Raw genomic sequence first — 22,488 nt, forward strand, 5'->3', positions numbered from 1 at the left:
ATTTTCTTAAGGGCCGGCGCGCGTTACTTCCTGTGTTTTATGGGTTGGATCATGTGACCTCGCCAACTAATCCTAGCCCTCCTGCACATATATAAGTGGCTCAGCCCCCCTTTCCAGATGCCTCAGTGTCAAGGTCCTTGTGTCCTGATAGCTGCTTGTGTGCCTGGATTCTGCTACCCGGTTGAGCCCTGCCTGCCTTCTTTCTTGCTTGCCTGCCTTGACTCTCCTGTTGCTGATCTGGGACCTATGGCCTGGGGTAGCATAATGTATAGTAGCTAGACGCCATAAGTCTTCACTTCAATCCTCCTGGAGAGTTCCTCAGGTGGGAGCCCGATCTCTGGTACGCCAGCATTCCCACACCACGCTGATGCTCAAAAGTGATGACAGACACCTTGAAGTATCGTTATTCTGAAAGCCCTGCCATCTTGGATAATGGAAGCTACCATGCCACTCAATAGAGAGGAAGGAGCCAACAGGAGGCCAAATCTAAAATTAGAGATTCTGCTCTCTGTGTCCACACCTCGTGACACTGGTCCACCCAGAAAAGCATGAACTTGCATGCATGCGTGACGTCACACTTGACGCAAGAGGGCAGGTCACCGCCACGGCCTGTTACTGGCTGCATCCCCTCAGTCAACCGATGTTGATTTCTGCGGGCAGGGAACCTGCAAAGATGGCCATGGAGCGATCTGGGAGGAAACTGGCATCAGTGACCAGGTAAGTATGCACAGTATTGTGGGTCCAGGCGGGGGTTATTCAGTCTTGGGTAACCCCTTTAATGGATAACTGTCATATTTACATAAAAAAAATCAATGTTGGCATTAGGGTTGTTGCGGGTATCGAAATTTCGATACCCAATCGATACTTTTGTCCCGGTATCGATACGATACCGGGATTTCCATTTTTTTCGATACTGGGCTGCGCTTCTGCGCAGTTTAGTATCTCTGAACATGAGCGCGCTGCTCTAGGAGCACTCATGTTCCCTCAGCAGCACAGGGGAGAAGGAAGTTGTCCTCCCTCCCCCTGTGCTGCTGCCAATGGGGAGAGAGGGGCGGGCGCACTGCGTCACCAATGATAGGACTTTTCCTACACAGAGCGGCGCCCTGCGATGTCCCAGCACTCACCATTATTCCTGGGCGCTGCTCCGTTCGCCTGCTGTGCCCCATTACTGTCTCTTCTCCTGCTCCACATGCTTATTACTATCGGAGCGATGGGGAGGAGATATCAGCTTCTCTAGTGAGCATTCCTTCTCCCTGCGTTGCGATTAGACAGCGCTACAGCCAGGGAGAAGGAACGCCCACTAGAGAAGCTGATGTCTCCTCCCCATCGCTCCGATAATAATTAGCATGTGGAGCAGGAGAGGAGACAGTAATGGGGCACAGCAGGCGAACGGAGCGGCGCCCAGGACTAATAGTAAGTGCTGGGACATCGCTGGGCGCCGCTCAATGTAGCCCAATGCTTAACTAAGTCCGAACCCAGGAAAAGTAGACTTTAACACATAATACAGGAGGTGGGTGCTGGCAGCAGAATCTTATTGCCGGCACCCTGCCCCTGACAAGGAGCTGCAATCAGCGGCACCTGAGGGGTTAACTGCCATTGATCTGCCAGTATCTGCCTCCTGTATTAAGGGGTAATTATCATCGGTGGCGCAGTGTGCCCCTCAACCCCCCACCCCATTAAAATCATTGGTGGCACAGTGCGCCGGCCCCTCTCAACCCCCCCAGTATTAAAATCATTGGTGGCAGTGGCCACAGGGTCCCCTCCCCTCCCCCTCATTGGTGGCAGTGGCCACAGGGTCCCCTCCCCTCCCCCTCATTGGTGGCAGTGGCCACAGAGTCCCCTCCCCTCCCCCTCATTGGTGGTGCAGTGTCAGCTTCTGATCAGAGCCCCAGCTGTGTAATCCTGGGGCTCCGACCGGTTACCATGGCAGCCAGGACGCTACTGAAGCCCTGGCTGCGATGGTAACATCCCTGATGCTGTGTGCACAGAGCAGCAGGGACAGTGTGAAGTCCTATTCACCCTGATAGAGCTCTATCAGGGTGAATAGGACAAGGGATGAAAAAAAAACAGGTTCTAGCCCCTAAGGGGGGGAAATAGTTATTAAATAAAAAGTGTGTAAAAAAAAAAAGGAAAAAAAAAAACACACCAAAATATTAACTATGAATCACCCCCTTTTCCCAATTTCACATATGAAATGTATAAATAATAAACATATTACATATCGCCAGGTCAGAAAAGTCCAAACTATTAAAATATTTTAAAAAATCTATGCGGTGAACGCCGGAACAGAAAAAATATATAAAAACTGCGCGATTCGCCATTTTTTAAAATGCGGAATGCACGTGGCTTTTTTGGTTTATTTTTCTCACGTGGTATCGAATGGTATCGAGTATTGCAATACTTTTTCATGGTATCAAAACCGAATAAAAAAATTTGGTATCGCAACAACTCTAGTTGGCATATGTTACTGCTGCAGCAGCATTATGCATAAAGCAATCTTTAGTTTCTTCACTTAACACTGTTTGCCTTGAGTTTTCCCCTTAGTTACGGCTGTTTTGAATCCTACATTATGAGGATCTTCTCAAGATGGCTCCTCTGCCAGTTCTGAGGCCAAAACTGCATTTCCTCAGGTCACATACAAACTTGCTGTAGCCAGCAGCTTCCTACCAGCCAATCAGATTAGATTACTGAGACACGCCTCCTCACTCTGAAGCCTAATGCAGGCATGCAGTGTGAAGGACCGCCCCTCTGCCTTCCTAGCCGGAGACAGACAAGCCATAGCAACAGTCTTTTAAGGGAGCAGTGGAAAGAGACAGAGGACATTAATGATATTATAAGGTAATTACAGATCTTTTGGCAATCATTGGCAGACTAACTCGGGTATACATGCCTAGCTCTAATAAACTAGCAAATAAAATAAAAATATGAGTTATCCTTTAAACATATACTAGCTAGGTTTGTAAATGGTTCTAAGTATCACCAAGACAAATCTAACTAGTGGGATATAAAAGGCCAATGCTGGTAGTAATAGTAATAAAATAGTCAGGTAGTGAATAGTCAATGAAAATGGCTTCAGAAGTCACCAGGAATCACTTAGAACAGTCACACTCTGTGGGAGTCAATAATTGCTTGCAACAGAATAAAACCTGTATTACACTTAGGGGTGGGCGATATGCCCGAAAATCTATATTGTGATATAATTTTAAGCATGTGCGATATATTCTATATTTCAGGGGGTTGGGGGGGGTTAAACTTTATTTTTTACTTTTTATTTAATAACTATTAGCCTCCTTAGGGGCTAGAACCCTTGTCCTATTCACCCTAATAGAGCTCTGTATAGTACACACAGCAGCAGGGAGCTGACTATGGCAGCCAGGGCTTGATTAGCGTCCTGGCTGCCATGGTAACCGATCAGAGCCCCAGGATTAGGCTACATTCACACGTCAGTATTTTTCTACATCCCAATTTTCGGTCCGTTTTTTGCGGATCCGTTGTTCCTGAAAATGTTTCTGTATGTCATCCGTTTTTTGCGGATCCGCAAAAAACGGAAACATGTGAAAACTCAAATCCGACAGTATATTCTAACACAGAGGCGTTCCCATGGTGATGGGGACGCTTCTAGTTAGAATATACTGAGAACTGTGTACATGACTGCCCCCTGCTGCCTGGCAGCACCCGATCTCTTACAGGGGGCTGTGATCCGCACAATTATTGTGCGAATCATAGCCCCCTGTGAGAGATCAGGTGCTGCCAGGCAGGAGGGGGCAGACCCCCTCCCTCTCCTGTATTAAATGTGACTAGTGCGGCCCCCCCTAGTCTATATTCATTGGTGGCCAGTGCGGATGTGACCAGTGCGGCCTCATCTCTTCCCCCCCCCCCCATCATTGGTGGCTAGTGCGGATTCCCAGTATTAATAAATGTGACCAGTGCGGCCTCACCTCTCCCCCCCCCCCCCCTTCCCCATCATTGGTGGCCAGTGCGGATTCCCAGTATTAATAAATGTGACCAGTGCGGCCTCACCTCTCCTCTTTCCCCCCCCCCCCCCCCCCCAATCATTGGTGGCCAGTGCGGATTCCCAGTATTAATAAATGTGACCAGTGCGGCCTCACCTCTTCTCCCCCCCCCCCCCCCCCCCCCATCATTGGTGGCAGCGGAGAGTTCCGATCGGAGTCCCAGTTTAATCGCTGGGGCTCCGATCGGTTACCATGGCAGCCAAGACGCTATTGCAGTCTTGGCTGCCATGGTTACTTAGCAATAAATACAAGCATTATACTTACCTGCGACTGCGAGCTGCGATGTGTGTCCGGCCGGGAGCTCCTCCTACTGGTAAGTGAAAGGTCTGTGCGGCGCATTGCTTTTAGCACAGACCTTTCACTTACCAGTAGGAGGAGCTCCCGGCCGGACACACATCGCAGCTCGCAGTCGCAGGTAAATATAATGCTTGTATTTATTGCTAAGTAACCATGGCAGCCAAGACTGCAATAGCGTCTTGGCTGCCATGGTAACCGATCGGAGCCCCAGCGATTAAACTGGGACTCCGATCGGAACTCTCCGCGGCCACCAATGATGGGGGGGGGGGGGGGGGGGGAAGAGGTGAAGCCGCACTGGTCACATTTATTAAAACTGGGAATCCGCACTGGCCACCAATGATTGGGGAGGGGGGGGGAGAGGTGAGGCCGCACTGGTCACATTTAATACTGGGGAGGGAGGGGGGTCTGCCCCCTGCTGCCTGGCAGCCCCTGATCTCTTATAGGGGGCTATGATATGCACAATTAACCCCTCAGGCGCAGCACCTAAGGGGTTAATTGTGCAGATCACAGCCCCCTGTAAGAGATCGGGTGCTGCCAGGCAGCAGGGGGCAGTCATGTACACCGTTCTCAGTATATTCTAACTAGAAGCGTCCCCATCACCATGGGAATGCCTCTGTGTTAGAATATACTGTCGGATCTGAGTTTTTCACGAAGTGAAAAATCTGATCTGTAGAAAACTTACTGGGAATCCGCACTGGCCACCAATGAATATAGAGGGAGAGGGGCCGCACTGGTCACATTTAATACTGGGGAGGAAGCCTAATTTCCAGGAACGGAATCCGCATAAAACGGATGACATACGTAATGACATACGAATGTCTTCCGTTTTTTGCGGATCCATTGACTTTGTATTGGTCCAGGATCCGATTTTTGCGGAAAAGAATAGGACACGTTTTATATTTTTTCGGACATGCGGAACGGAACAACGGAAACGGACAGAACACTTTGTGCTGTCCGATTTTTATTTTTTATTTTTTTTTTCCAGGACCCATTGAAAATGAATGGGTCCAGATCTGGTCCAGATCTGTTCCTGAAAAAACGGAACAGATCAAGAAAGAAAAAACGGACGTGTGAATGGACCCTTATACTGCTGGGCACCGATCAGAAGCTGCCACCCTGGGGCCACTGCCACCAATGATTTAATCGTGTGGAGGGGGGGCCGCAATTAATATAATACTTAGAAGAGGGGGAGTAGAAGGGAGGGGCTGTGGCCACTGTGCCACCAATGAATATAGTTAATATGCCTGAATACAAACATAGCCTGAATGTGCCGGCCATATCCCATACCTGGCCTCTGTTACTGCGCGCCGTGATCCGCCGCAATTAACCCCTCAGGACCATATATATATATATATATATATATATATATAACCTCCTCCTCCTCCCATTGGTGGCGCAGTGGCTACAGTCCCTCCTCCTCCTAGTCTGTTCTCATTGGTGGTCAGCGGCAGCCGCACACAGTGGGGAGGGAGGGACTCCATCCTTATCCACTGCCGGCTCAGGAGAACATGGTGTGTGCCGAGAGTGGCGCATGCCATGTCCTACCGCGATATGGCGATATAAACAAAATCTCTATCGTTGGCCAAATTTATATCATTTATATTGCACATCGTCTATATTGCCCACCCCTAGATACAATCCCTGATTTTTTTAGACAATTGTTAAATGGGTTCTCCAAGAGAACAAAATGTCCCCTCATGTGCCGGGCCCCCACATGGAATATACTTACCCTGCTCCGCTCCTGGTCCCCGCACCGCCGCTGCTAGTTCTCCCTGTACACGGATGAAAATGGCAGACGGGGACGAGCCTCCCTAGCATCACCAGCGATGCTAGGGAGGCTCATCCCCGCCTGCCATTGGCTGCTTCCCCCCCGACACCGGATGTTTTCATCCGTGTACAGGGTGAAGCAGCAGTGGCGGGCGGTGCGGGGACCAGGGGCGGAGCAGGGCAAGTATATTCCATGTGGGGGCCCGGCATATGAGGGGACATTTTGTACTCTTGGAGAACCCCTTTAACGATCGTTCGCATGAAAGAGTGTTCATATGAACGTTTGTTAGCAATCAACTGTCAACGTCATACTGCCGCCGATTGCCTGATGAATGAGCCAACGCTCAATCATAGGGCAGTCCAAATCTTTTGACATGTTAAAAAATAATTGCTTACAGGCCGAAGATTGTGGTGTCTAATAACAGTCTGCTGCCAGCAAACCCCTATACACAGTGCTCCAGACTAAAAAAAATATCAAGGAGCCATTGGCTCCTAACCTAAAAAATTTAGGAGCCAAATGAATTTTTTAGTTGCCAAATTTAAAATGCATATAATTATGGTATAATAAAAACCCGAGTCTTACCTTGTGTAATTACCCATTTGTCTCTCCTTTTGATTTGTTCTTCTAACCCCATCAATCTTGAGGCTCAATGTACTTCACTACACCCCCTGACTGTTCCTCCATTAAAGCCCCCACCTACTCTCGCCCCTATGGCTACTGTAGTGTTAAAAAAAAAATTTTTTAAAACTGGGATGCTTAGGACATGAGGTTTTCCTAGGATACAGCCCACAGATTAAAGGGGTTGTGCACTAATTTCTATGAACTCTCAGACTAGTCAGATTCATGTTGCAGGTCATGTTTCCCTGATCCCTAGGTGTTCGCTTCCAGGCCTCCGCTGCTTGTCTTGGGTTTCTCCATGAAAACTCTTATCGTGATGTCGCTGCAGCCAATCACTGGTCACAGTGGAGATCTGCTCCCCGTGCATGACAGGACCACTAACATAATGCAATGGAAGCAGTGATCAGTTATTGGCTGTAACAGCGTCAAACAGTTTTCATGAAGGGACTCAAGACAAGCAACGGAGGCTAACGAGGCGGGACCCAACACTGGGGATCAGGTAAGTATGATCACCAACAAAGGTCCTGCCAGGCTCAGAAATTAGTGTATACAAACCCTTTAAGGAGTTACTTTTTTTTAAGGGGTTTCAAACCAGTATTCTTCTATATGTGACACAGAATGGGTTCAAATAAACAATCCCCACTGCACTCCTTAAAGGCCAATCACTTGAGAGGCGCCACTGCAACCAGTGATCAGCAGGCATCACGTGTTGACGGGACCAGCATGACAGTGGGGGGGGGCAGCTTTTTTTTTTTTCTTTTTTTTTTTACATTTAGAAAAATATAAAATCTGCAGGAGCCCTGTACTAACCTTCCAGCACTGCCGGGGTCACATAGCATTATATTGATTTATGATGCTATGTAACCCTTACAGTTCTGGAATGTATTGCATAACATTGACAGCATTAGGTCAGTGTTAGCCAGTACATTCCAGACCTCTAAGGGTTACATAGCATCATAAATCAATATAATGCTATGCGACCCTGGCAGTGCTATGCAGATCAGGACAGTGGATCCCACCTACCTACTGTGGTGTTAAACCAGCACAGCCAATGCTTATACATGTTCATACAGGGTTTACCGATCTCTGGCTTCCCCTTGTGACCTCATAGGGACCCAGTCCTATAAAGAACACTAATAAATCTGCATACGGGTGACTCGCCTCGTATTATCACCCGTGGACTGTGCAGGGAGCTCTGTGCAGCCCTAGTTGAAATGTCCCCAGAAGTTCAGCTCCACAGCACAGACTCAAACTTGTCAGACTGCTGGAAGCGGGAGCACAAGCCGCGGGAACCCAAGCCACGCCCACCCTCTATGCCGCGTAGTGTGAGGGGCGGATCTTCACCCAGCAGACGTCTGCAGCGTGTGTCTGCTGGATGAAAGCCTTTTTTTTCTTAAAGCGGCAGAGCTGCAAAGGGTCTAGGGGCAAATGGCGACAAGACTACAAAGTCTTGTGACCATTTTGCAATTCTAGGTCGCATTGGCGACCATTAAGTCGCCATCTGAAGCACTGATACAGCATGGTGATGAGAGATGGCATAGGGATCGCTCCTCCTCATGCTGCAGAGGAGATCGCTGCATATAATAACAGCTGTCTTCTCCGCCAGCGAACCCTTCCCGCCAGTCGTCTGCCACATCGGGCAGTGTAATACAGCCTTAACTCCATAGAAGTCATCAGGAATCACAACAGTCGCACAAGTGAATAATAATCGCTTGCGACCCCATGGAGGTCAGTAGGAAACGTTCATGACAGTTACTGCCCAGAAAAGTTCATGACATCCACTCTCTATGGAAGTCAATGGGCAGACCCGCCAACAGAAATATTTGGGCTTCATTTAACCGGGGTTTTGAAGCTCTATTACCTCAATCAATTTCCATCCTGAAGGGTTCACATGTTCAGTAACCCAACGATTCTGACGTAAAGTGGAATGATATAATGTTTAAAGGGGTTCTCCGGGAATGATTTACAATGGCCGCCAGCAACCGGTCATAGAATGTGAGCCGGACTATAGAGCTGCCTGGGGTGAGGAGAGGGGCTCACTACACTGAACTGCTCTACAATGAATGGGAATGATGGATCCTGCCTACGATATGTCATCATGGCTGAGCTGCCTGATAGGAAAACACACCATTATGTGGTACATGCAAGTGCTAGAGCGTAATGTGTAGTGAGGCCTGTCCCCTCTCCACACTAGACAGCTCTGCAAGTGGAGGTAACCAGTCCTGGGCCTATATAAGGGAAGCAGGGGTAGCGGCTGCTTTGGGGCCCTCACCCAGAAGGGGCCCATCCAGGAGGAGGACTTAAAGATTTTGTCAGGGCCCCCTCAACAGTATTACACAATGAAATTATATACAGTGGCAGTATAGACGGATGGAACAGCTGCCGGCCCTGGTCTGAGAGAGCGATCTTTACTAGCCACAGGAATGGGGGCGGCATGAAAGGAAGGGGTTGCAAAAAAATTACTGGGGGAGGGGGGGCCCCCATTTAAAAATTAGCTGTGGGGCCCAGTCATTTCTAGCTACGCCACTGCCTATACCTGTATGAAGGGCACTGTGTAGGGAACCAGGTTTGCCCATGGCTATTTATTATACAAGGTAACTTTAGGACCATTATTGGCCTGGGTCCTAAATCAATAGGAATCGCTGGCACCTCATGGAAGTCTATGTAAATGTCCATGACCTCCACAGCTGAGCGCCATTTCCAGTAATGTCCTTGAGGGTTGCCATGGCTGTGGTGAGGAACATACACATGATGTGATACAGTGGGCCCTGCCATGTACCAGCAAGCAACAGGTGACTCCCATATCAGTGCCTGACTCCCTGGGTGTCAGTATTACCTGCCTGCTGCTGCCCTTGCTCCTGCAGTACAGCGGCACCCCGCTGCTGGACGTCAGGCACAGCAGAAATACTGAAGTCTCCTCCATTTCTTTCACGGACCGTCCCTGTCTCTCCCGTTTAAAACATTACATCTGGCAGCCGCCATCTTGCCTTCTAAGCGCATGCTGGGAAAAGACGCCAGCGACAAGAAGCCGTTGCTTGGTTACAGGACGGGGCGGAGAAAAACGCGTCACCGAGTGACGTAGAAGAGCGATGCAATAACTGGCCGCTAGAGGTCACTGTGCAGGCAGCTCCCCCTGTTTTGGAAGGTTAGTAGTACGGTCCGCCCCGTTGCGCTGTCGTCATGGCCGGCGTCATTAGCGCTGCTGCTCCGCTAACTGCTGCATATGGAGGTGGTGGAAGGAGCGCGAGCGCAGCAGAGCAGACACACAGGGCGGAGGAGCAGGGCCGATCCTACACGGGGTGCAGTGGGTGCCCCGCACCCCAGCGCTGTCACCCGAAAGGCGCCGAGCGAGCCGCCGGGACTTTTTTTTTTTTGACTTTTTATTTTATTTTATTTTATAATGCCCGCAGTGGCGTAGCTATAGGGGTCGCAGCGGTCGCAATTGCGACCGGGCCCCTTAGTCAGGGGGGCCCACAGGGCCCCCTCAAGCCAGGAGAACGCAGCCGCAGCTGAATAACTAAGATACAATTTACAGGGGGCGGAGCGGAGGCCGAGAGGAGAGGCCCTGTGTGACGCGCACTGTGCAGGGCAGCTGGGCAGGCGAAGTGAGGAGGAGGGGCCGGGGGAGCGGCTTCAATTGAGGTGCGACGCAGGACTTAGTCACGTACCTCACTGTGACCTCCTGCGTCGGATCTCGCGAGATGACGCGGCGCGGGAAGGCACAGTGAGTGAGGCATGATGACCGCCTGTACCAGGATGCCACAAGCTGTGAAGGAGAGAGAGGTAAGTATTAATTATTATTATTTTTTTATGTACCCTACGTTCTACCCTTATTGCAGAGGCACTGGGGGCACGAGAGGAGGACCACTGACAGTACTCAGTCAGTGGACATCATAGTATTAATAAGAGTGGAGACTGGAGAGACTACCATTATATTAATAATAAAGAGGGGGCTATTATATTAACAACGAGGGGGACATTATATTATTAATAAAGAGGGGGTCATTACATTAATAATAAAGAGGGGGCCACTACATTAATAACAAAGAGGGGGCCATTATATTAATAAAGAGGGGGCCACTACATTAATAACAAAGAGGGGGTCATTATATTAATAAAGAGGGGGCCATTATATTAATAACAAAGAGGGGGCCAATACATTATTATTAATATAATGGCCCCCTATTTATTATTAATATAATGTCCCCCTCTTTATTATTAATATAATGGCCCCCTCTTTATTATTAATGTAATGCCCCCTCTTTATTATTAATGTAATGGCCCCCTCTTTGTTATTAAAGAGGGGCCATTATATTAATAATAAAGTGGGGGCCATTACATTAATGATGAAGAGGGGGCCATTATAATATACAGGGGGAATAATATTATGAGGAATGGGGGACTACCTGTCTGGCTCTAGCACAGTATTGGGGGGCAGCAGGATGAGTTGTTGAGACCCCAGGAAGGAGAGGATGAGAGTAAAGTGAGGAACCTAAAAAATAATCTGTGAAACTGCAGAGACGAGAAGCGGCTGAAAGAAGGTGTCATGGCGGTCTTATCTCTGGATGAAGACGTTGAGAAAAGTGTACATCACAGGAGACGTCACTGGATGTAACAGGTATGGTGCGGCATTCTCCTGTAATAATATTACCCATGCACATATCTGTTTCTCGGTAGGGTAAGGGGTATATAGAATTTGACCCACACTGCCGCATCCGGCCCCAGACTTCAGGTAACACTGTGTTCTGAATTCTGGGGCCTAACTAAGGGGTATCAGGGGACATTATTATACAGGGGTAATATAACTTATATTACCCCTGTATAGTGTACCCTGATACCCCTTAGTTATATTACCCCCTGTATAATTTACCTGATACCCCTCAGTTATATTACCCCTGTATAATGTCCCCCATAACAGTGTGTGTTATCCACAGATCTCCCATAACAATGTGTCATCCACAGATCCCCCAAATTATTTTAAAAACCTGCTGTTTCTCTAGATGACCTTATGTTTATGGTAGTGGTAATAGAGTCTCAATGGTCTATAAAAGCAGCTACACTATTTTTACAGACCTTTGAGACTCTATTAACACTACTATTAACTATTAACATAAGGTCATCTAGACTAGAAAAAGCAGGTTTTTAAAATTCTTATTTTTCCCATTTAGGTGTTAGAGCAATCTAATTAAAGTTATGTTTTAACACCTAAAGAGAAAGAAAAAATAAATAAAAACCTACGGTTTCTCTAGATGACCTTATGTTGATAGTAGTGTTAATAGAGCTTCAATGCTTTGTAAAAATAGTGTAGCTGCTTTTATAGACCCTTCAGACTCTATTACCACTACATTGTAAAGGGGAGGAGTTAGTAAGATAACCACGCCCATGTGGGGGCGCCAGAAATATTTCTGCACCCAGGCGCCTGTGACCCTAGGATCGGCCCTGCGGAGGAGGATAATGCAGTCGTCCTTCTGCCTCACGTGCAGGGTTATTCCAGTATGGAATCACAAGGGGGGTCTGGGATTTCCAAATCAATCAATTTAGGGTGAAATTTGCGAAATACATTCTCCTTTTCCATTGCAAAGGCTGAAAAGAAAACCGCCCCACAGGTCCATTTCTGCTGCAGTTTTCTTAAGAAGCCTGTGGATGAGATTTCTTAGAATCTGCTGGTTCTGTACAACACAATGAAAAATCTGCAGCATTTCTCTCACGTGTGGACGTGGTGGACTGATTCAGAAGATAGTGGGGTCATCTATGAATGGCGCTACTAGAGATGAGCGAATCGACTTCAGATCAAACATCCGAAGTCCATTCGCATAAAACTTTGTTCTAATACTGTACGGAGCAGTATTAGATGGAAGCAAATTACGGTCCCCAATGCACGGAATGTTTGAGCATCAAATCAGTATCATGTATTTCACTTTTTTATTTATGTCACACCTGTATTCTTATCTCATGTCCATGCTAGACTAAATTGAGCATGGAATAAGAATCATGTGTCTTACTTGAATTTGTAATTAGTATAAGGCTACTTTCACACTAGCGTTCCGCTCCGATAATGCAGACGTTTGCATCCGTTCAGAACGGATCCGTCTGCATTAAAACTTAGAAAATTTTCTAAGTGTGAAAATTGTCTGAGCGGATCCGTTCAGACTTTACATTGGAAGTCAATGGGGAACGGATCCGCTTGAAGATTGAGCCATATTGTGTCATCTTCAAGCGGATCCGTCCCCATTGACTTACATTGTAAGTCTGGACGGATCCGCTCGCCTCCGCACGGCCAGGCGGACACCCGAACGCTGCAAGCAGCATTCAGGTGTCCGCTCACGGAGCGGAGGCTGAGCGCTGGCAGGCGGATGCATTCTCAGTGGATCCGCCTCCACTGAGAATGCATTGGGGCCAGACGGATGCGTTCGGGGCCGCTCGTGAGCCCCTTCAAACGGTGCGCACGAGCGGACACCCGAACGCTAGTGTGAAAGTAGCCTAAGTTGCCCTTATATTTGCACTTGTGTGCACTCATAAATAACTTTTATATGGTTATTTTCCACATTTGTATGGATATGCAATATATAGAACAATGTGATGCATATATTTTGAGCATTTTATTTATATGTCTATTTAAGGCATTATATCACTATAGGCAAAATTATATGTTTTTGGGGAGTCTGCATTTAGAAATCAGTGCGGTCTCCTATTTATAATTCACTATCTTTAGATGTATTTTATTGTTAGTAATGATGCAAATTTGTATTAATGTGTCCTCTTAGAACTATCTGGTAAAGTTAGTATTAGTTATGGAGGAAAATACTGTGCCCATACACATTTGTATGTACGGTTTAGGACAACGGACACAATGATGAGGAGAGGACTCATGATATTGATCTTCCCTCACTTAATATGGAGCTCGTAGTGCGCATGTTCTTCTGCGCAGCCGTGGGCGCGCTGACGCGGTCTTGGCTCTGACATGAGACGCCCTGTGCTCTGGTGAGCGCGGCCGTCCTGCGTCATCGCTGCAACCGCGTACGCGGGCACCGTTGGTGCGCGGCGGTTCATGCGCCACAACACACGATGCAAGTGATTTTTCAACTATACAGGTGAGGAGCTCTGATGTCTTATTCCCTCGTCAGTGTGTCCTTAGTCCATTGGTTAGATGGAGATTGTTCCGCCCACTATAGGGAATATATATATATATCCGGCTATGAAGTGTTTGTCATTTGAAAAAGCTGACGGCGAAACGCGCGTCGGGGAACGGATTGTAGGTGTTGTGGTAGATACTTGGGTCAGTATGCCTTATCCTATGTTGATTGTACCATACTTGAATATAGCATAGTGTGAATTGATGTCCATACAGTCTAGGGTCTATAGTTGACCTCCTGATTATATACAGGGAGTGCAGAATTATTAGGCAAGTTGTATTTTTGAGGATTAATTTTATTATTGAACAACCATGTTCTCAATGAACCCAAAAAACTCATTAATATCAAAGCTGAATATTTTTGGAAGTAGTTTTTAGTTTGTTTTTAGTTTTAGCTATTTTAGGGGGATATCTGTGTGTGCAGGTGACTATTACTGTGCATAATTATTAGGCAACTTAATAAAAAACAAATATATACCCATTTCAATTATTTATTTTTACCAGTGAAACCAATATAACATCTCAACATTCACAAATATACATTTCTGACATTCAAAAACAAATCGGTGACCAATATAGCCACCTTTCTTTGCAAGGACACTCAAAAGCCTGCCATCCATGGATTCTGTCAGTGTTTTGATCTGTTCACCATCAACATTGCGTGCAGCAGCAACCACAGCCTCCCAGACACTGTTCAGAGAGGTGTACTGTTTTCCCTCCTTGTAAATCTCACATTTGATGATGGACCACAGGTTCTCAATGGGGTTCAGATCAGGTGAACAAGGAGGCAATGTCATTAGATTTTCTTCTTTTATACCCTTTCTTGCCAGCCACGCTGTGGAGTACTTGGACGCGTGTGATGGAGCATTGTCCTGCATGAAAATCATGTTTTTCTTGAAGGATGCAGACTTCTTCCTGTACCACTGCTTGAAGAAGGTGTCTTCCAGAAACTGGCAGTAGGACTGGGAGTTGAGCTTGACTCCATCCTCAACCCGAAAAGGCCCCACAAGCTCATCTTTGATGATACCAGCCCAAACCAGTACTCCACCTCCACCTTGCTGGCGTCTGAGTCGGACTGGAGCTCTCTGCCCTTTACCAATCCAGCCACGGACCCATCCATCTGGCCCATCAAGACTCACTCTCATTTCATCAGTCCATAAAACCTTAGAAAAATCAGTCTTGAGATATTTCTTGGCCCAGTCTTGACGTTTCAGCTTGTGTGTCTTGTTCAGTGGTGGTCGTCTTTCAGCCTTTCTTACCTTGGCCATGTCTCTGAGTATTGCACACCTTGTGCTTTTGGGCACTCCAGTGATGTTGCAGCTCTGAAATATGGCCAAACTGGTGGCAAGTGGCATCTTGGCAGCTGCACGCTTGACTTTTCTCAGTTCATGGGCAGTTATTTTGCGCCTTGGTTTTTCCACACGCTTCTTGCGACCCTGTTGACTATTTTGAATGAAACGCTTGATTGTTCGATGATCACGCTTCAGAAGCTTTGCAATTTTAAGAGTGCTGCATCCCTCTGCAAGATATCTCACTATTTTTGACTTTTCTGAGCCTGTCAAGTCCTTCTTTTGACCCATTTTGCCAAAGGAAAGGAAGTTGCCTAATAATTATGCACACCTGATATAGGGTGTTGATGTCATTAGACCACACCCCTTCTCATTACAGAGATGCACATCACCTAATATGCTTAATTGGTAGTAGGCTTTCGAGCCTATACAGCTTGGAGTAAGACAACATGCATAAAGAGGATGATGTGGTCAAAATACTCATTTGCCTAATAATTCTGCACGCAGTGTAGTGTAGACTGGACAATACTTTCTGATAGGCACTGATTGTATCCTTTTGTTGCATATTTATGTAGGCACTTGCACTTTACTTACATGCACTGTAATTACCACACGTCTGCAGTTTGTATGACATTTTAGGTGTTCTTAATGTCTGTGTGGCCAGTCTTGGTCACAACTCTATATGTACTAATAAACACCAGTGATTTTGTATAAAGTCATGTTGTTGGATTGGAGTTGTGATTTAAATAGATCCATATATCGTTTATTGGTTGCATTATGAGTGATATTGGGTCAACTGCTTAATAAGTAGAAGGGAAACAAGTGTTGGTTTATATACAGTACAGACCAAAAGTTTGGACACACCTTCTCATTCAAAGAGTTTTCTTTATTTTCATGACTATGAAGGCATCAAAACTATGAATTAACACATGTGGAATTATATACATAACAAACAAGTGTGAAACAACTGAAAATATGTCATATTCTAGGTTCTTCAAAGTAGCCACCTTTTGCTTTGATTACTGCTTTGCACACTCTTGGCATTCTCTTGATGAGCTTCAAGAGGTAGTCCCCTGAAATGGTTTTCACTTCACAGGTGTGCCCTGTCAGGTTTAATAAGTGGGATTTCTTGCCTTATAAATGGGGTTGGGACCATCAGTTGCGTTGAGGAGAAGTCAGGTGGATACACAGCTGATAGTCCTACTAGAATTTGTATTATGGCAAGAAAAAAGCAGCTAAGTAAAGAAAAATGAGTGGCCATCATTACTTTAAGAAATGAAGGTCAGTCAGTCAGCCGAAAAATTGGGAAAACTTTGAAAGTAAGGGCTATTTAACCATGAAGGAGAGTGATGGGGTGCTGCGCCAGATGACCTGGCCTCCAGTCACCGGACCTGAACCCAATCGAGATGGTTTGGGGTGAGCTGGACCGCAGAGTGAAGGCAAAAGGGCCAACAAGTGCTAAGCATCTCTGGGAACTCCTTCAAGACTGTTGGAAGACCATTTCAGGGGACTACCTCTTGAAGCTCATGAAGAGAATGCCAAGAGTGTGCAAAGCAGTAATCAAAGCAAAAGGTGGCTACTTTGAAGAACCTAGAATTTGACATATTTTCAGTTGTTTCACATTTGTTTGTTATGTATATAATTCCACATGTGTTAATTCATAGTTTTGATGCCTTCATAGTCATGAAAATAAAGAAAACTCTTTGAATGAGAAGGTGTGTCCAAACTTTTGGTCTGTACTGTACATCTAATTGACTCTGAAGCCTGCTTGAGGCTTCGGTCAATTAGCACAAGGTAACAGATTCCCCGATCCCTGCCATGGAAAGCGGTTACCAGACCGGAAGCGCGCGACTTCCAGTTCCGGTCTACACAGATTCTGTGGTCACATTTGACCACGGCATCTAAAGGGTAAGATGCATGCGATCAGCCTTATGGCTGATCGCATACATGTGCCGCGGGTCTCTGAGATTTAAAATAGCAGAAACCCCACTGCTAAGGCGCTCGCTGCACGTGGGAGTGGGCGCCATGTTTAGGGATCGGACCCACAACGTACAGCTACGTCATGGTTCCTTAAAGGGTTAATGTCTAAACCGCTGGCCAAAAAAGTAAGTATACCCCTTAGTGAAAAGGGCCAAATTGTGCCCAATTAGCCATTTCCCTCCCCTGTGTCATATGACTTGTTAGTGTTACAAAGTCTCAGATGTGAATGGGGAGCAAGTGTGTTAAATTTGGTGTTATCGCTCTCAAACTCTCTCATACTGATCACTGGAAGTTAAACATGGCACCTCATGGCAAAGAACTCTCTGAGGATCTGAAAAAAAGAATTGTTGCTCTACATAAAGATGGCCTAGGCTAGTGACGGCTGACCTCTGGCACTCCAGCTGTAGCGAAACTACAACTCCCAGTATGCTCCATTCATTTCTATGGAGTTCTGAGAACAGCCAAGGCAGAGTACATCTTGAGAGTTTTAGTTTTACCATAGCTGGAGTGCCGGAGGTTAGCCATCACAGTCCTAGGCTATAAGAAGATTGCCAACACCCTGAAACTGAGCTGCAGCACAGTGGCCAAGACCATACAGCGGTTTAACAAGACAGGTTCCACTCAGAACAGGCCTTGCCATGGTCGACCAAAGAAGCTGAGTGCACGTGCTCGGTGTCAAATCCAGGGGTTGTCTTTTCAAAATAGACGTATGAGTGCTGCCAGCATTGCTGCAGAGATTAAAGAGGTGGGGGGGGGGGGGGGGTCTCAGCCTGTCAGTGCTCAGACCATATGCCACACACTGCATCAAATTGGTCTGCATGGCTGTCCTCCAAGAAGGGAGCCTCTTCTAAAGATGATGAACAAGAAAGCCTGCAAACAGTTTGCTGAAGACAAGCAGACTAAGGACATGGATTACTGAAACCATGTCCCGTGGTCTGATGAGACCAAAATAAACGTATTTGGTTCAGATGGTGTCAAGCGTGTGTGGTGGCAACCAGGTGAGGAGTACAAAGAAAACAATATTGCTTACCGGTAATTGGTTTTCTCGATACCCATGACGGCACCCCATGCGACCAGGGACCTCCCATCCGAGACAGGAAACCTGAGAAGATAAAAGGTTCACACCCCCACCAAGCACCAGTGATGGTAATAAACAGTACTCCGGAGGTGAACACACTTAAGAAAAGAGAGAGAGAGATCCAATATGGTACATTATATCTCTTCTGAATTAGGCTGTTCATTAGGGAATTTTCCTAAGAATTTTACCGAGGAGTAGAAGGCTACTCCATATTAAACCTATTAAGGTAACTATAATACCTATATATTTTTTTTATTTTTTTATTCTGGGAAGGGAATTTTGGGGGTGCCGTCATGGGTATCGAGAAAATCAATTACCGGTAAGCAATGTTGTTTTCCCCTCACCCATGACGGCACCCCATGCGAGATAGACTATTAATGAGGAAATTAGGGTGGGACCACCGCCTGAAGCACCTTCCTACCAAAGGCGGTATCCGCGTGAAGTTGGAGCCTGTAATGCTTTAAGAACGTATGTGGGGAACTCCACGTTGCTGCTATACAAATTTGAGCCGGAGAGGCATCCGCCTTCTTGGCCCAGGACGTAGCCACCGCTCGGGTGGAGTGAGCTCCAAACCCTGAAGGGAAGAGAGACCCTGTGCTATGTAGGCCTTGGAAATGGCCCCTTTGACCCATCTGGCAATGACTGCCGTGGACACTTTTCGCCCCTTATTTTTACCCCAAAACTGAATAAGGAGGTTTTCTTCTAACCTCCAGGCCAAGGTAGACTCCAAATAAGTTAACAGACATCTCTTAACGTCCAGACAACGATACTCCCTTTCTAAATCATTGGAAGGATTTGTGCAAAAGGATGGAAGGATAACATCTTTACTTCTGTGGAAGTCCGTAACCACTTTTGGCTGAAAGGACGGGAGTGGCCTGATGATAACCTTGTCATCTAAGATCTGGGTATACGGTGGAAAAGCTGAGAAGGCTTGTATCTCTGAAATCCTTCTAGCCGATGTAATGGCCAGTAAAAAGGACATTTTAAAGGAGAGCATGTCTATTGGAATCTCTGACAGGGGTTCAAAAGGTTTCTGTGACAGGGCCGTCAAGACTGTGTTTAAGTCCCAAGGAGGGGACAAAGGTCTTTTCGAAGGGCGGATCCTGGAGGCCGCTGAAAGAAACCTCTTTACCCAAGGATGAAGGGCCAACTGTACATCGAAGAAGTAACTTAAAGCCGCCACCTGCACTCTCAGAGTGGAAGCCTTAAGCCCCTTGTCCAGACCAGCTTGTAGAAAGTCAAGGACTCTCGAGACATTTAGAGGAGAGAAAGGGTTAGGACTGATCCCTAAGAAGGAGGAGAAGACTTCCCAGATATTATTGTATTTCCTAGCCGTACTAGATTTCCTACTTCCCAAAATGGTGGTAACTACCGACTGGGAAAGGCCCCGACCTAACCATATCCCCCTTTCAGTCTCCACACTGCCAGGTGCAAGATTTTTGGATTGGGATGCAGGATTGGGCCTTGATACAATAGATCCTCCCGAGGAGGCAGAATCCAGGGGGGGGGCTATCGCTAAGTTTAGGAGGTTGGAGTACCAGGATCTTTTCGGCCATACTGGGGCAATCAGGGTAATTATCGCTTTCTCCTTCTGGACTTTCTTTAGGACCTGCGGAATTAGGGAAAAAGGAGGGAAGGCATAACCCTCCTCCTTAGGTCTAAAAAGGAAACCTCCGGATTTCTTAGGAAATGTATCTTTTCCCTTCTGTCATACTGTCTACCCCTCTGTTTTTTATTCTGGTATTTACGAAAAAAAGGGGGGCGTTGAGGAACCGGAAAACCCTTCTTTTTATCTGAGGCTTTTTCAAGTATGTCGTCAAGAGACGACCCAAAAATTCTGTCACCCTAACAAGGGATGGAGCAGAGTCTGGCCTTCGAGCCCTGATCCGCTTTCCAGGATTTCAGCCAGATAGCCCTCCTAGCCGCATTAGACATGGCAGATGATCTGGCAGAAAACCTAATCATATCCGTGGAGGCATCTGCTAGGAAATCCGCGGTTTTAAAAAAGGTAGGAAGGGAAGCCAAAACCTCTTGGCTTTCTTTCACTGAGATGCTGTTCTAACTGTTCTAAACAGATATGCAGTGATCTTGAAACCCATGAGGCTGCGACTGCTGGTCTCAAGCAAGCAGAGGTCGATTCCCACGCCTTTTTAAAAAAAATATCCGCTTTTTTGTCTAATGGGTCTGACAGGCTACCCAAATCATCAAACGGCAAAGCAGATTTCTTGGCGATCTTTGCTACCGGGGCGTCTACTGTAGGGGCCTTGTCCCAAATAGCAGCTACTTTCTCATCAAAGGGATATTTCCTTTTAACTGAATTTGGGGTAAAAAACTTCCTGTCAGGATTTTTCCATTCCTTTTTAATTAATGCTTGGACGTTTTCATGAATGGTGAAGACCCTATGCTTCTTGGGGCCTAATCCCTGAAAAGCTAGATCTGCTGTTGACTTAGGCTGTTTCACATCCTCAAGTTGCATTGTCGCTTTGACAGCTTTAAGTAGGTTTTGGGTGTCCTCAGGTGAAAATAGACAACTCCCTGCTTCCTCATCTTCTGACGATGTAGCGTCGTTAGAAAATAACTGACCCGCTTCCCTTTCTTCCACGTCAGAGGTCTATATCAGAATCCCTAACATCCGGGGACTTGTCTGGAGACCTATGACGGCCCTTATTAAATTACTTTAACCTCCTCCCGTCCGCCCATAGGATATAAACGTCCTATGGGTGGACCTCTATTTCTGAAAGCACGTTTTAAAACGTCCTTTCAGAAATCGCAGCTGCACGCTAATCATGCAGCTGCTGATCGGGTTGCCCGCTGTCAGTGACAGCAGGGCAACCCTTAGAGAAGGCAGGGACAGTGCCCAGGTGTCCCTGCCTTGTAGATCGCTGTATACACAGCGCTCCCGAGCGCTGTGTGTGCAGAGCAGGAAGCGCTATGCGCTTCCTGTTCCGGCCCGGCGGTCATGTGACCGCCGGGACCGGAGAGTGCAGGGGCTGTGTGAGGTCATCCACAGACCTCGATCAGTCCTGCACTGAGGCTGTACAGCACAGTATTGCGCTGTACAGCCTCTCTGGGGGTGCATTTCTTCTGTAACTGGGGCTACTATGTCAGCCCCAGTTACAGGAGAAATCAACAGTGAAAAAGTAAAGCAAATGTCCCCCAGAGGTCTTGTATGACCTTATGGGGGACGAAAAGTGTAAAAAAAAAATAAAGGGTTGAAAAAATTAAAATAAAAAAAAGTTTCACATGTAAAAAAAAAGTCCCCAAGTAAGGAATAAAAAAAAAAATGTAAAAATAGAAAAAATAAAATAGACATATTTAGTATTGCCGCGTCCGTAAAAACCAGCTGTATAAAAATATCACTTGAGCTAACCCCTCAGGTGAACACCGTAAAAGAAACAAAAAAAAAACTGTCAAAATAAGCAATTTTTGTCACCTTGCATCACAAAAGGTGCAACACCAAGTGATCAAAAACGTGTATGTCCCACAAAATGGTACCAATAAAACCGTCACCTCATCCTGCAAAAAATGAGCCCCTACATAAGAAAATCTCTCAAAAAATAAAAAAACTAATAGCTCTCAGAACATGGACACATTAAAACATAATTTATTTGTTTCAAAAATGCTATTATTGTGTAAAACTTTAATAAATGAGAAAAAGTATACATATTAGGTATCGCCACGTCCGTAACAATCTGCTCTATAAAAATGTCACTTGACTGAACCCCTCAGGTGAACGCTGTAAAAATAAATAAATAGAAACTGCGCTAAAACAACCAATTTTTTGGTCACCTTGCCCCATAAAGTGTTATAATGAATGATCAAAAAATCATATGTACCCAAAAATAGTACTAATAAAACTGGCACCTTATTCCCTAGTTTCCAAAATGGGATCACTTCTTGGGAGTTTTTACTGTAAGGGTGCATCAGGGGGCTTCAAATGGGACATGGCATCTAAAAACCATGTGGAGTTCCTTTTCTTCTGCGCTCTGCCGTGTGCCCATACAGCAGTTTATGACCACATGTGTGGTGTTTCTGTAAACCGCAGAATCTGGGTAATAAATATTGAGTTTTGTTTGGCTGTTAACCATCGATGTGTTAAAGAAAAAATTGGATTAAAATGGAAAATCTGCCAAAAAAGTGAAATTTAAAAATTTAATCTCCTCCATTTTCCTTTTAATTCTTGTGTTCCACAAGAATTAAAGGAAAATGGAGGAGATTAGGCGTTCCGCCTAAAGGGTTAACAAAGTTTGTAAAATCGGTTTTGAATACCTTGAGGGGTGTAGTTTCTACAATGGGGTCATTTATGGGGGTAT

The 22,488-nt window shown here is 46.2% G+C and overlaps 1 protein-coding gene across 1 annotated transcript in view; it reads right to left on the reverse strand.

The window, feature by feature from the left end:
• Window positions 1–9,691, reverse strand: part of FUZ (fuzzy planar cell polarity protein) — a 144,266-nt gene extending 134,575 nt beyond the window's left edge. Inside the window, exon 1 of the mRNA XM_040433813.1 lies at window positions 9,533–9,691. Coding sequence (XP_040289747.1) covers window positions 9,533–9,619 — 87 coding nt within the window. The 5' untranslated portion in view covers window positions 9,620–9,691. The remainder of the gene's footprint in view (window positions 1–9,532) is intronic.
• Window positions 9,692–22,488: the final 12,797 nt, after the last annotated feature.

This window comes from Bufo bufo, chromosome 1 (assembly GCF_905171765.1).
Source record: "Bufo bufo chromosome 1, aBufBuf1.1, whole genome shotgun sequence".
Taxonomy (NCBI): Eukaryota; Metazoa; Chordata; class Amphibia; order Anura; family Bufonidae; genus Bufo; species Bufo bufo.